Source organism: Lasioglossum baleicum, chromosome 5, assembly GCF_051020765.1.
Source record: "Lasioglossum baleicum chromosome 5, iyLasBale1, whole genome shotgun sequence".
In the NCBI taxonomy this organism is placed as follows: Eukaryota; Metazoa; Arthropoda; class Insecta; order Hymenoptera; family Halictidae; genus Lasioglossum; species Lasioglossum baleicum.
In genome coordinates this window covers 13,438,302-13,452,317 of record NC_134933.1, presented here as the reverse complement: position 1 = coordinate 13,452,317, position 14,016 = coordinate 13,438,302, and the positions used below count along the sequence as shown (strand labels likewise).

Below are 14,016 nucleotides of genomic sequence, written 5' to 3'. Positions count from 1 at the left end.
AAATTGCATTCGAGTGTAAATAATAAATATTAAATTCTTAAACTCACATGCACAGTCAAGTTTCAAATACAATCTTAGCCACACCGAACATTTCCTATTTTTGTTTATGAAATACTCACATTTACAATTTGGAAGTGCACATTTAGCAGAACTGTTGTCAATAGTATATTTGTCACACTGAAAATCTTTCACACTGTGGCTCTAATAATTTGGTAAAATAATTTAATTTAAAAAAGTTGATAAGAGTGGTGGATGATTAAATTACTTTTCGATCGCGCGACGGATAATTAGATTGTAGACAAACTCTCTCTTGTAGGTAGCACTATCTTTCACACTAAAAATAAATATATTTTTCACGCTGCGGCTCTAACAGTTTGATTAAAGAACGTGTGAAATGTTACGAGTGGCGGATGAGGGTTAAACAACTTTCCGATCGCGCGACGGATTATTAGATTGTTGACAAACTTGTAGGTAGCACTATCTTTCACACTAAAAATAAATATATTTTCCACGCGGCGGTTCTAACAGTTTTATTAAAGAACGTGTGAAATTGTTACGAGTGGCGGATGAGGGTTAAACAACTTTTCGTTCGCGCGACGTATTATTAGATTGTCGAAACGGAGGAAGGAAACGTGTTCGAGGGATCCCGGGTGTTAGGGGTGGAAGTGATACCGACCGCTTTGAAGTCGCGACTGGAGGCTCGGCTTTCTTCCGCGTTCAGCGCGCAAGTCTTCAGCATCTGGACCCATTGCCAGCCTCCTTCGGATCTCTTCACGATCGTTCCGTCGCTGCGAACAGAGACACAGAAATCTGAAGAGTGCGACTACCCGTTACTCTCGGGGGGTGGTGTACACCCCCGTCTCAATCCCTCGAGTCCCTTGGCCACTGTTCACCGTATCGCAATCCCATTCGCCCGTGCTGGCGATACCATTAATGAGATTCACAACGTTTCTCCTCCACCAGCTGCGTAATGCGCTGCGAATTACTCCGCGCTGGTCTCATTAATGGATCCCGTTTCAATCTAGCGGCACGAAAAATTTACCCCTGTCCTGTCGCTCATCCCTTTACTTCGAAACGAATGGAAAAGTGGTTCATTACTTTCTTTAAGAGTATTTCTTACGAAATGAGTATGACTGTATCAATATTTGTGTGTGTTGTTTTATGAATTTATGTATTCTTCAGCGTGGTAAAAAAATGAAAGAAAAGTGGTAGACTATTTACTGTAAAGGTATTCATTACGCAATAACTTAAATCTTGTTATAACTTGTCCGAGTTATAGGCCATGAATTTTTATATACGTTGTCCTTGAATTTATGCTCTTTTTAGTGTTTAATTTAGTTTCGCAGCCTCTCGATTTAACAGCCTCCCGATTTTACAATCGATTGGCATTTGGAAAATTTCTTATGGGGCGTCGCAGTATGGCTGCCCGAGAAGTCACACCTGAAACGCTTCGGCTGGATCTCCTCGGACGACTCTATCGAATCGCATGACAAGATCTTCCCTTTCAGGCTCCTTCATATCGTCGGATTTCTGGAACGGTTCGATCGCCATCTCTTCTGACTTTGGCTGTTCCTTGGCTGGCTCTTTATCGTCATCCTGATGCCCCAGAAATGAAAGCCAGCTCGGTAATCGATACGGTCCATTATATGGCATTGACAATAGCGACTGACGACTGTACGAATGGCCATAAGGATACTCATTCTCAACTGCGACACGAGGACAGAGTCGTTCTCGACGGAACTCGATATTTCCCTCGGCTTCATCATTTCATACAGAAATTAATTAGCCTAGCGATACTAATTAGGGGAGACCAGAGGTCCATTCATTTTCAAGGTAAAAGATCTCACAAACTCGAACTCTGAATCGGGAATCGTCAATAATAAAACAGATGAACAATATATACCGATATATATTACTATGAACATAATTAAATTACACATTCACAATAATATCCTCAATTTGTCGATATTCGTCCTCAAAGGACTCAACCATGTGATTTTCTGCTTCCTCAATTTATCAAAGACATAAATATGCTCCGGCAGCAATTTATTCAATGGATTAATTAATTTACGCGCACAGTGCAATAATATTAATTTATTGTAATTTACGTGATAAAATCATATTGGAATTGAAATGATTTCTGTTCACTTGTAGAAACATTTTGTGGATGCTGCAGAACTTTCACAAATATATGTTCCTTTCAGTTAATTAAAAGTGCGTTGTTCATCAATTTTGAAGTTCTATTTGTTCAAGTTTTAATGTTTAACGTTAAGTATCATCGTCGATGAATTCCCGTTGGTTCAGCTAGTCGAGCGGAAATGAGTCATTGAACCGCGAAGGTTAAGTTCAGTTTTAAAAGCACTTGGAACCTAGAGAGTCTGCCGGGGAACAGAATTCTTTTTAAAAATCAATGTCCGGCTGGCCTGTTTTCAAGCTGATACTTCAACGGGAATAAATCAGTTCGAATCATTTTGACGAAATTTCGACAATTATGATTCTTTCAAAAGCAGGAACAATTTTATTATAATTGTTCCCAATAAAAAAATCATGAAAATAGTATTTGAAATTTACCAGTGGTTCTAAGGATTACGGTAATTATTGAGAAATCACGAAAAATTTAGAAAAACGATTCGCAACTGAACACAAAGTTAGAAGGATTAACTGACGTTCCAAAGTGAGTGAGCAATATTTCAGCAATGTTAAGCGGAACTTGATTTGTGTCAAGTCGCAGTAGTCTTTCGCAACTTTCCTTTCGTTGTTGCTATTATTAACACGCTCGTGAATGTCAAAATTAGTTTTTTTTAGCGTCTAAACAGTCATGACCTACTTTCCCCTTTTTATACAATATCGGAGTTAGCGTTCCGTGGAGCAAGTGCAAGAAATCATTTTTCGGACAGGGTCAGTGAAACAAAGCGTTCGTTGTCGATGGTCTCTCGCGTAAACATGTTTTTCATTCTCCGTTCACAGCTTTGGAGGTTTTTCAATATTTACCTTGCACTAGAGTAAACAATGTTAGATTTCATCCAACATTTATTATCTATCACATCTGTATCTGTATATTTACATACAGTTGACACAGACCGATTAAAACCTATTGTAATTTATTTGAATAACGAGGATTAATGTTCATTATGTTACACTATTGATATAGTGCATATTTTGCTATTTGTTTTCCACTAATTTACTATTTGTACAAATCAAATTGAACTTCTCTGAACAGCTATCGTTGTTGATGATAATTCCTAATAAGGAGAATTACTCGGATTCAGTCGGCTTGCTCCGCAACAGAGGAGGCAGGCAATTAGAAATAAATTGCAGTGGACTTGTAGTTCAGACAAAATTCTGTAGCAGTTGATCATAGTAGCTAATTATAGCTAACGAGGAAAGAGTGAAACTTTAAAACTGCAGTGAGAGAGTTGCGTCCGAGGTTTACTCACCATTTTCCTAATAAGAGACTTTATAGCCTAAGTTCATCGTTGTTTCATATATTGACGCGCGAATCCCATAAACTACTTTCAAATACTGCTTTTCATTTATGTCTACAATTAACCTTCATACATTCGGTGGGTGAAAACTCACCGAGTTGCTACAGAATCGTTTGATTGAATTGTAAAGTGATTTAGGATTGTGTTTTAATTGCCAATAAAACATAATTGAAAACCACAGGAGAAATTCCTGTATAATTATTTTTGGGCAATATACGACGATTGATATATTAGGTTGGAACGAAAGTTCGTAGCGTTTTGAAATCAAAATTCAAAGATAAAATTAAGATATTTATTCATAGGTTTATTGAATAACATGATAGGTCACCTAAAAAAAGGCAAAAAGTAGTAGAACAGAATAGAAAATATGTTATTGAACAAATCTATGTATAAATATCCTAATTTTATCTTTGACTTTTAATTTGAAAAGGCTACGAACTTTCGCTCCAATCCAATACATAAAACGAATCAGTCGAAAATAAATATTCTATCGCCATTCGTCAGTTCAAGTCTAAATCGTTAATCTTACAAGATCGAAGTCGTCGTAGGTAAAAGTGTACAGGTCTTTCACAAATCGGGAGTCCTTTTTATAGTGCCTCTTCGTCTTACTGCTGCTCCCCATGTTTCCAGAGTCACTTTTCGAACCTTCTATTTATCATTAATTTCTTTTTCAACTCTCCTCACTCAACAGTTCTTTCACTATATTCCTATATGGACAATTTTAATCACAAAATTCAGCACAGCTTTCAATCCATATTCTTCCAAGAGAAAGCTCTCAAAGCACTCGCATAGGAGGATTCGCGAACATATTTTACTATACAACGTTTACACACTGCATCTTTCTTTGCTCGTGCTACACTAGAAAGAAAGTTGTTCGAAGATTTCGACATGTCGCCGAGATTGTTCAACGAGTCCCTCTTTGCGGAATGTTCTGTAATAAGCAGAACGACGATCCACTTTCTTCTTATTTACCGCGTAACACCGTACCAGAACTTCCGGATGGAAGTTACGAGCCACCTGTAAATTCCGTTTCATTCGTTTCCTGTCGTGTCGAAGAGTATCTCTCCGAGACAGACCGTTCTTATCGTTTCCTTGCGCGACTTTGCTTCCGTGTCACTCAATTCATCTTGTCACGAACACCGTCGCGATCCTGTTCATTCATTCATATTTTTATATTCTTCAATTTATCAATATTAAACCGGTCTTGCATTTTACACGTTCGTAAAATTACGCAGAAATTATCTTCGCGTTTATTGTAATCCTTTGCACTTTGAGTTATGTATGTACGCAACAATTCTGTGTCATTTAAGATGTACTTCGAAATACTTTAAACAATGTTTGCAGAATTAAATATGCATGTTTAAACTGACAATTTCTGATAGCCTTATAAAGAAGACATCTCAAATCGATATTTAATTCCCTACTTCGCAAAGAAACAAATACGTTCTGTTCTGTAACTACTGTTTTACTTATTCAATATTCCTCAGTTGAATTATTTTGCCTGCTCCACCGACAAGGAAATTACTTCGATCCCACAATAGGAATCCACGCGGACGAGCTATTCTTGTAAATTATCCTACCGAGTAAATCGACTTCGTTCATTGATCTGCTTTCCAATTAGTGCGATCCACGCGCAGAAGTTGTTGCAATGCGTCGCAGTTGCAACGAACTGGAAGCACAATTTAATTTCGAGCTACCAATCGTGGCTCGTCCATCGATCTAGTTATTTATTAGACTGTATTGCTTGGCTGTCAAGCTCGTCGTTCACGAAGACAATATCGAACCAAGTGACAAAATTGGTAGTCCGTCGCGATCTCGCGAAGAGCTTATCACGCGACGAATATCAATGTCTACAACGGCTGCTCGTAGCAGCGAATCAACGTTTATGATAGACGCTGTTTGAAAGCCTGAGATCATCGAACTCCCGAAGCGATTCGAGTGAAACCCGAGTCCGATTGCCAGTTGAAAGTGCGACTCGCGGAGGATTGTTTCTGGGACAAGAGTGTTCCACGTGATTGAACGATTAAACACCTCGAAAAATATTCACTTTTCCTCAGGATTCACTGTCGGTTAGGTGCGACCAGGATTCCTGTTCACCGCACGGCGCACTGTAACCACGGGATTACTCGCGTTTTTGCCATGGGACCAGCGCGAAACGAGAACAACACGAGACTGGCGTAAAGCGAGTCAAGTGAGCGGCGAACCGATCTTCCGGTTAGGTTTGCTTGCCTCGAAAGAGGTGGTGGAGCTGGTGCTATTAACCGTCTACGGAGGCTGGACTCGCGTTAGCTTTTCTCAGTCCTCGGTGAAAGTGGTCGCTGCCTCCATTCGATGCGAACGCCTGCGTGCAATCGGTTTTCGGAATGGGAACGTTTTTTCGGGCTGCCGCCGATCTAGACAATCCCGTTCCTACGTTGTGCCGACGCGAGTTGCGAACTATCTTTTTAATTTACATTTTGAGGTTCTTCAAATAGTTCCTGAGAATTGTACGTGTCCCCTTTAACACAATCGGTCAAAATGGCTGACTCCAGATTTTTTATTTTACAATTATTGAAATAATAAAAAAGATTCCTTAAGAAATTATTGTATAGATATCTTTAGCAGAGTACGTACTACAATAGGAGCCGCACAAAGTCTAAATAAAATCAATCTTGTAATTTTTATAAGAGAATAGGTTTAATGTTAAGGGAAACTGAAGATAGTGGGATGACGTTTTTAATATTTTTGTGTAGACCTATTTTGAATTTTGAAATTATTATATTAAATTATAATTTGATAGTAGAATTTCGTTTTGAAGTATAGTGCGGTCAGAAGACTGTGACTTATTCCATGATTTTACGAATTTTATGGTATTTCTGTGGTTTGTGTCTCTTACGTTTGATTTCCAAAGAAACTGCCAGTCTCTCGTCGATCCTCTGATCAGGATGGGGTCCTTCCGTTCGCAATTCTACGCAGAAACTTCGCTGAACTGGATGTGTATGCAAAGATGGTGTATCTTTTGTGAGTCGTACGCAACGTGTTCCACTTGGCTGCTCATGCAAATCTTTTGACCTACGGCTGCTTCGACTTTTAAGGTGCAGTGATACGTTATCTCGGGATGCTACACTAACAGACGTCTGTTACAAACTGGTGTGTAGATAATATTCTCGTGCTTTCGATACTGAGTACTATAATAACATTCTTTTTCTCTCGTCACATGAGTAATCGTTATAAATATGTAATAATCACTTAAACGTAATCTGCATTCATTTAAAAAAATTACTTAACCCTCATCCGTTTTGCTCGAAACTTAGTGTGTTTTATTTTTTGAATGCGAAACACATAACCGAAAAACCTAAGATATAAATGTTCTCATCAATTTGGATAATAAACATCGAAAAATAACTGTTTACCTTGTTATTTAGATGAGGGTTAACCATTGGATTTGTGCAAAAATAATTGAAGCTTCTATTTTAAAATCCTACTCATATTTCATTTTAGGTTTTCACACAGTTAAGATCACCTTAATTGAAGTACAAATTGAAACGTTTCGAAAAACATTACAAAATTTTCCTTATAATTCAATCTACCATACCGAACACGTTCCCCACTTTTACTCCATAAAACAGCCCCACGAAATGTTACATCAATTTTTAAGGTATCGTTACAAAGCAGTAGCTGCGATCTTCAAATCTATGTTAAAAGCAATCGCGATAAACATTTTCCAAAATTTCTGGAGACGTTTCAATGCAGAACTCTTTTTTTATGAAATTACAGCAGTTGAAACGCGAGGAACTTCTTTGGAAATCGAAAATTCAGTGATCGAATACGTTCTCGATGTGTCACATATAGTGTTTTCCGGTTGCATAGATCGCCTATGTGCCGACATCCGTTTCCTGTTCCCCCATTTCCATACAATGGCCGCTGCACCGGCGAATATAGATCGTCTGTGCATTTAATGAGACTCTCGCTATCGGGACCCCGAAAGGGGGTCGTAAACCTCGTCGACCTTATTTTCTGCGTCAATAATCCAGAAAATACTCGCGCGAAACATGTTGGGAATTAACGCGGAGTGGCTTTCCTCTTCTACGCCTGCGGCGCGGCGCGATCCCGGAGCGGAATGAAGCAGAGCGGAGCAGAGCAGATTTTCCCGGAGGAGCGAGCTGGGATTTCACAGCTGCCCTCTTTTCCTTCCACTTTATCTGGCGAAGGCCCATTTAAACGAGCGTTCCGCGGGATTCGTTACTCGAAAGTTTACATAACCATAATCGACGCGGGGCTACCAGTCCGACTAGACTTCGCCGGATTAATTGGGTTAATTGAATTTCGAAGAAAGCCGCGCGAAACGTATTCGCTCCTCGCGAGTCCGCGATAATAAGCGGCCTGCGGTGCTTTGTGCGTTTGCGGTTCGCGAAAGAGCAATGTCGTTGAATCGGAACTCCATTGGTGAGGTGCCAAGTTCAATGGAATTGCTCTATCCACCGCTGGATTTGTTTTAGGCGAGCCTAAGTTTGTAATGGTCTTGCTTTTATTCATTCTCGCACAATTTAATAGAATTTAATTAAGTATTCGTTTATTCAGTATCTTCTGAAAAATTCTAGTCAACGCTGCTTTCTCGGAATATATAAAAGTTCAACGACCTTACTGCGTGTCTTTATGTATTTATCATTCACAGAATACTTTAATCATGATATCTAGATCTTAATAACAAATGTGCACCATAGCTAATTGCAGAGAATATTGTCCAACAACCACAAATATCAAAATTGTTTCGATATTCTAACACGAGAAACAAACGGAGAATGCGAATAGAATCGCAATAGTCTCGCTCATTCAAATACATCTTAGGAATCATATTTATGCGACTCTAAACCGATGAGAAAATAGAAGAAGCACTCGGTCTCTCGGTATTTTCGTTTGTATCGTGTGCGCTTTTATCGATACAAACAGTCGAAGCATCGCAGTGCCATCAAATTTCACGTTTCAGTAGAAATCGATGTCGCCTGCTCTTATCTTCAGCACACCCACCGCATCCTTTGGCTCTTTATTTAGACGGATTGAGTCAGAGTTTATCGGGCACGCAGCACGTATGATTACGAGTCCCTGTATACATATATATCTGACCCTTCAACGAAAGCGATTCACGTCACATGAGCATTCATTCAGCGTTATCGTGCTGTTTTATCCGTGAAAAACGTCGGTCAGGTGAGCCGTGAAATTACCGTCTCTCCTTTCATGCATCGCGAGGACTCCACCAATTACGACGCTTTTTACCGGCGAGCACTCGGGTCTCGTTTTCACACATTCGTTCTCGCGAGACGGTCATTTGCGTAACGTTAATCAGTCCGGTTGAAGTGATTCATACGTCGATTACGCGTTTATCCACTTGTCTTTTCGAAAATTAAAACTGGTATATCTTCTCGGAAAACTTACGGCTAAATCAATTGCAATTCACGCGGCGACTAATGTGTCATAGTTCGCTTGATTCTCAGTTACCACGTGGAATTGTTCATTCACTTTCATGTGCGTTCGCGGTTGAAGTGGTTGCAATCGATAGTCGCAGAAAGTAGGTTGCAACCAAACCAATCATTGGATTTTTAAGGCCATTATCAATGTGGACCGAGTTATATATATTTTTCATAGAGTGCGATATAACAATGATCACGATACCGTTCGTTTTAAAATGACACGATAAAAAGTATTGTAAACGTTATACAGTATTTTATCGATAAATGTCCCCAACACAGGTCTGCCCAGGGTCTTTTATACGCCAGGGATACTATTCTGAGTTTTGCCGAACGCAGAGAAGGACAGCCGAGCTCGAGAGGCCTCGATCGCCGAGAAGTTTAAACATAACTCGATGACAAACTTCTTTATTTTTCATTATTTTTTATGGAACTTACATCAAAATATTCGTGGCATTTTTCTAATGCAAAATGATACCAAATATGACATAATTCAAATTATATTTGCTTGTGTAATGAACGATGAAAGTTTTCGACGCAAAGAAGAACAGCGTATGGGAAAGAAAGAGACGCGGAGAGTCGCAGCGCGTCGACACAGTTCAAAGAACTTCCCATACGCTGTTCTTCCTTGTAAATATTCTTATATTCATTCTAAATATTATCCATATTATATCATATTTGGTATCATTTTCATTTAAAAAATGCCACGAATATGTTGGTCAAAATCCCATAAAAAAATAATGAACAATAAAGAAGTTTTGTTATTGGATTAGTGTGGTCTCACCGATATACCCGAGCCGTATGAGTCATACATCTCGGCGACCGAGGCCTCTCGAGTTTCATGGCCCCTCAAGGGGGTACACCCCGCAGTAGTGGGGATAGTTCTGGGACATTTATTGGCCAGACATTTGGGAAATTTATATGTAGATAAAATACTGTATTTGCTTCTGCCTTTGATGTACATATATGTTCAGTAGTTATTTTAAAAGTTCAATGTAAAAGCTTCACTGATAACTAGACAGCGGATCTTTATGCGAAATAAAAATAGTCTACGTGGATTGCAACAAATCTACCTGGAGTGAAATAGAAATTTATTTTCTGTCTTAATATGTTCAATAGATTAAAAATGACGTATCAGTATTTTTGAAATTCTTCCAATAGTTTCACCGTTTTAAATTACACCTACTCGTTTTCGTGAAAAATGCATAAAATCCGCTGATCTATACTGATAACTCTATTGTTGACCCTAATCTCCGAATTGTATTTGTGCTAATCTTAGATGAATGTCATTCCGCAATTGTGCATGCGTCGCGCCCACAAAGCGCGTCCTTAAATATCCGCATTAGCATGCGAATATTGCACACATTCATGCAAATAAAACAGACACGATTTACACACGCGTGCCATAGCGAAAGGTCGACAGCTACGTTTCTCGGCGAGAAAACGAAGAAGCGAATTTCTACAATCGAAGTTTTGCTCTCGAGGATTATCGGCTTTCTTTTGTCACGCTACGAAATTCAATGTTCGCGGATTTCTCCGATGAAAATTTCAGGAGATACACTTTGTTACACGATGATATACAATCGGATATAAATAATTTCCACTCACCCGTCGTTCCTCTTCGCGTGCGGCTCTCAGGTGAGATTCGATCGCGTCCAAATCGATCTTCGGCATCGCTGTTTCGATGTTGTACACCTCGAAGACACCTTTAACAGGAAAAATAGTCGCACAATGAACCCGAGAACAATAAAATTGCTACATCCCACCTCCTCGTGTCCATATAAACTTGTAATTATCAATTAAATACCTTAAACATACATTATTGATATATGGAAAAGCTGTACACGAGTGGGTCAAGATGATTTTTTAATTTAAGGCAGTCTTCTAATAATTTATAAAATGTCCTTCCTATTTTATTAAGTGGACACCTGGTTCGAAGCATTTCCAGAAAAACAATCTTGTGTTTAGACTGACATTAAATTATAGACTATTTCTACTCTAGCAGACTACAAGATGAAGCTGAACAATTCTTAAAAATCTACAAAAACAATTCTATAATTTCCGGTTCTCGATAGTCACTCGATAATGAGAGTTAACAGTGTGTACACTTCTTTACATATCTTTCTCAGTGTACGAACGAGCCTCAGACGTTCGATGAGCATTGACCCGTCGCGACGTTTTCGTTGATGTACGAGATGAAAATGACAAGATTATTCGATGGATGCACTAACCGTGGAATGTGAAGAGCGACAACGAGCATGAGAGTGAAGTCGGGAAGGAAACGCGTAAATGAGGGACGAGGGACGACGCAATGGTGAAAGAAAACGTGTCACGCACAGGCGATACGCGAAGGTGCATTTATTGTCCTAAAGATTACGCTAATCGTGCGGGTTTCCTGCGCGACAAATGTGGAAAATGGTAAACCAGCTTCGACCGAGATTATTCGTGCTCCTCCCCCCTTCCTGACGTCGCTGTAATCGAGCCGCGTGACCCTTGGAGCTCGCATGCGGTTTATTGTTTGCTATGCTCTCGCGCCGTGAAATTTCACTTCTGTTAAGCAACCGCGAATTAGACGCAATCGCGTTTCCACAGGCGCAGAACGGCCCGAGAGCAGAAACTTCCGTTTCCGGCCGAGGATGATTTTACGAGTGGACTGTGAACGAACTGAATCTGTAATTTACTCGGCGAAAAACGGTCGACAAAACGGAGAATTTCCGGAACACTTGACAAGTTTTTTCATTCCCGAATGCGGAAACGCATAACCATAGCATGCAAGAAATGTATGTAAGGAAGTATGTGTGCACTGAAGGGTTAAACACGATAGAAAGATCATTTTGTGGAAGAAACAGTTGCCCATAATATTACAGAGAAACAGCTATGTATTCACAATTTTCTGAAGAGAACATACCTGGTCCAATATCCACGTCAGCCCGCCTCTTGTCCGGACGTCTCTGTGTGTTGGTCACTCTGATTTGTTGTTGTTGCTGCTGCTGTTGTTGTTGTTGCCTCCTCTTCGCCTGGTTCCTGGCCATCTTCTCCTTTTTTCTGGTGTCGACGCTGGACGCCTCCGGAAACTCGCGATCGAACAGTTTGTTGGAGTCTTCGATAGTGTCCTTCCTCATGGTCATGGCGGATGAAGACCGCGAACAGCTGTGAATGTGATCCATGGTCTCCATCGCGACAACGTCCGGCACCGGTTGCACGTACTTCTCGAGATCGACCCCGATATCCCGGCCGATGCTCGAGAGAAGATCGATTTCTTCGAGCTTGGTGTAGGTGGGCTGCTCCTCCGGATAGCTGTCGGTGTCCGAGTTGCTCTCCGAGTCGTCCTCGGCAGAGCCGTTCGACGTCACGTTTTGACGGTTGCCTATTTTGGATCGAGCCTGGTGAGGCAACTCCTTTGCCTCGCGTATCAAATCGATGTGCTCCACCACGATGTCCTCCGGCTGAAACAGACAGTCGTCGTTAGCTCGCCTTTCCATTCGCTCTTCGAACGGCAAGTTGTAAACACTCGCTACGAATCCCTATTTCTCTTACTTCCCGATTTAACTCGAAACTTTCTGGATTTAAAGTATATTTTTGGGACTAGTTCCAGACATCTAGATCTTCTGGTTCAGACACTTTCAGCGCCGCGTCTTCCAAAAATGGTGACAGATTATTTATTCCATACCCAATTTAGTTAGGATCTTCAAAATGCAAGAATTTGAAAAGAGCTTTATGCTAGGAAAATTGAATATACAGTGAATGAAGTTCCACATTCTACCAATTTCAAATTACTAAAAAGATTTTTCATTTGAAATACTTCAGACACGAAATAATTATCATATTAACTTTATCTATACTTTATATTTGGGCTTCAAGCACTGAGACTAGACATTGATAGTCGAAATGGTTAGTGCAGCTGGTCTCACTGGTGTAAAGAGTTAATCACAATTCGATTAATCGAGGAAACTAGTTTCAGTATACCTGGATAAACAAACGACACATTTACCAACGTGTATATATATATATCCAACAAGTATAGTGAAGTTATTTTTCCTAGCGTCACCGTCTTGCTCCCCCTCTGCTGGAAACAGACATTGACATCACTCGGCCAGCGGGGGAAGAATCATAGTACTACCATCTGGCATTCAGTTACCAAGTGGAAGCAAGACCGCGGTTAAGGCCTCAGGAAATTTCTGATTAGCGGAGCCGCGTAACTACGACGTGAAAACAGTTTCATTCTGCGCTGTTTTAAAACGTCGAACGTATAGTGAACGCTGCCAAACGCGTTAAAACGATCTGCTCGTATATGTTTTCACGTTTTCACCGTAGCACTAATTTCGTGATTCTGTTGGAAAATTGAACAGTGTTGCAGTGCTCGAAATAAAATAATGCCAATGTGATCAAGCTTCCCGAAAGGATTGTATTAATTTTGTTATTGTGTTCTGTTACATCGTGGTCGCCCATTTTAATACAATTCTTGTGTTCTTTACTGTCTGTTAATCTTTAAAATGTCTATTTGACATTTCTCAATCCAATAAACTTAGTGTCTCGTTTATTAGATTTTCAAGTTTGTGTTCGTTTACCTTAAATGACTAATCGAAGATATTCTTAAACCACTTTCTACACGGGGAAGGCGATAAATAAAATACGGCAAAGTGTACAAACACTTGACACGTAGTCGCCTGTGTAGTCCCCTGCGTATTGAACGCATCAACTGATTAATCAACCCAGCAATTAGCGAGAGATAGATGCCGAGACGCACCTCGCCGGCCTCGCTGGTTTTCCCTGAGTCCGGTATCTCTTCGATTTCTGGAAACTGCAGCGTCTCCTTGACGCTGGTCGTTAGCTCGACGATCTCGACCTCGACCGGGATCTCCCGTTCCTGTTTCTCTTCCAAAATCACGTCCGACGACTGATCCGCGGGGGTCTCAGCGACCGTGTCTGCAAGAGCCTCTTCCGGTTCCAGCACGGTCAGATCCGGTACCTCTGATTCCGGCGGGAATATCACGTAGTTGTTACACTTCACCGCAGGCGGCACCACCGAGTCGTACAAAGATGCCACGATCTGCGAACAGAGCCGATCCCGATGATGATTAGAATCT

At 40.5% G+C, this 14,016-nt stretch overlaps 1 protein-coding gene across 6 annotated transcripts in view; it reads right to left on the bottom strand.

The window, feature by feature from the left end:
* The window catches only part of Schip1 (Schwannomin interacting protein 1), a 47,251-nt gene that overhangs the window by 18,091 nt on the left and 15,144 nt on the right, over positions 1-14,016 (bottom strand). For 4 of the 6 annotated variants that reach the window (XM_076423922.1, XM_076423926.1, XM_076423924.1 and 1 more), the window contains exons 5-9: positions 13,677-13,979; positions 11,838-12,375; positions 10,538-10,635; positions 6,361-6,432; positions 677-788 (exon numbers count right to left, since the gene is read on the bottom strand). In XM_076423922.1, coding sequence (XP_076280037.1) covers positions 677-788; positions 6,361-6,432; positions 10,538-10,635; positions 11,838-12,375; positions 13,677-13,979 — 1,123 coding nt within the window. The remainder of the gene's footprint in view (positions 1-676; positions 789-6,360; positions 6,433-10,537; positions 10,636-11,837; positions 12,376-13,676; positions 13,980-14,016) is intronic. The other 2 variants (XM_076423925.1, XM_076423927.1) reach the window with 1 other exon arrangement.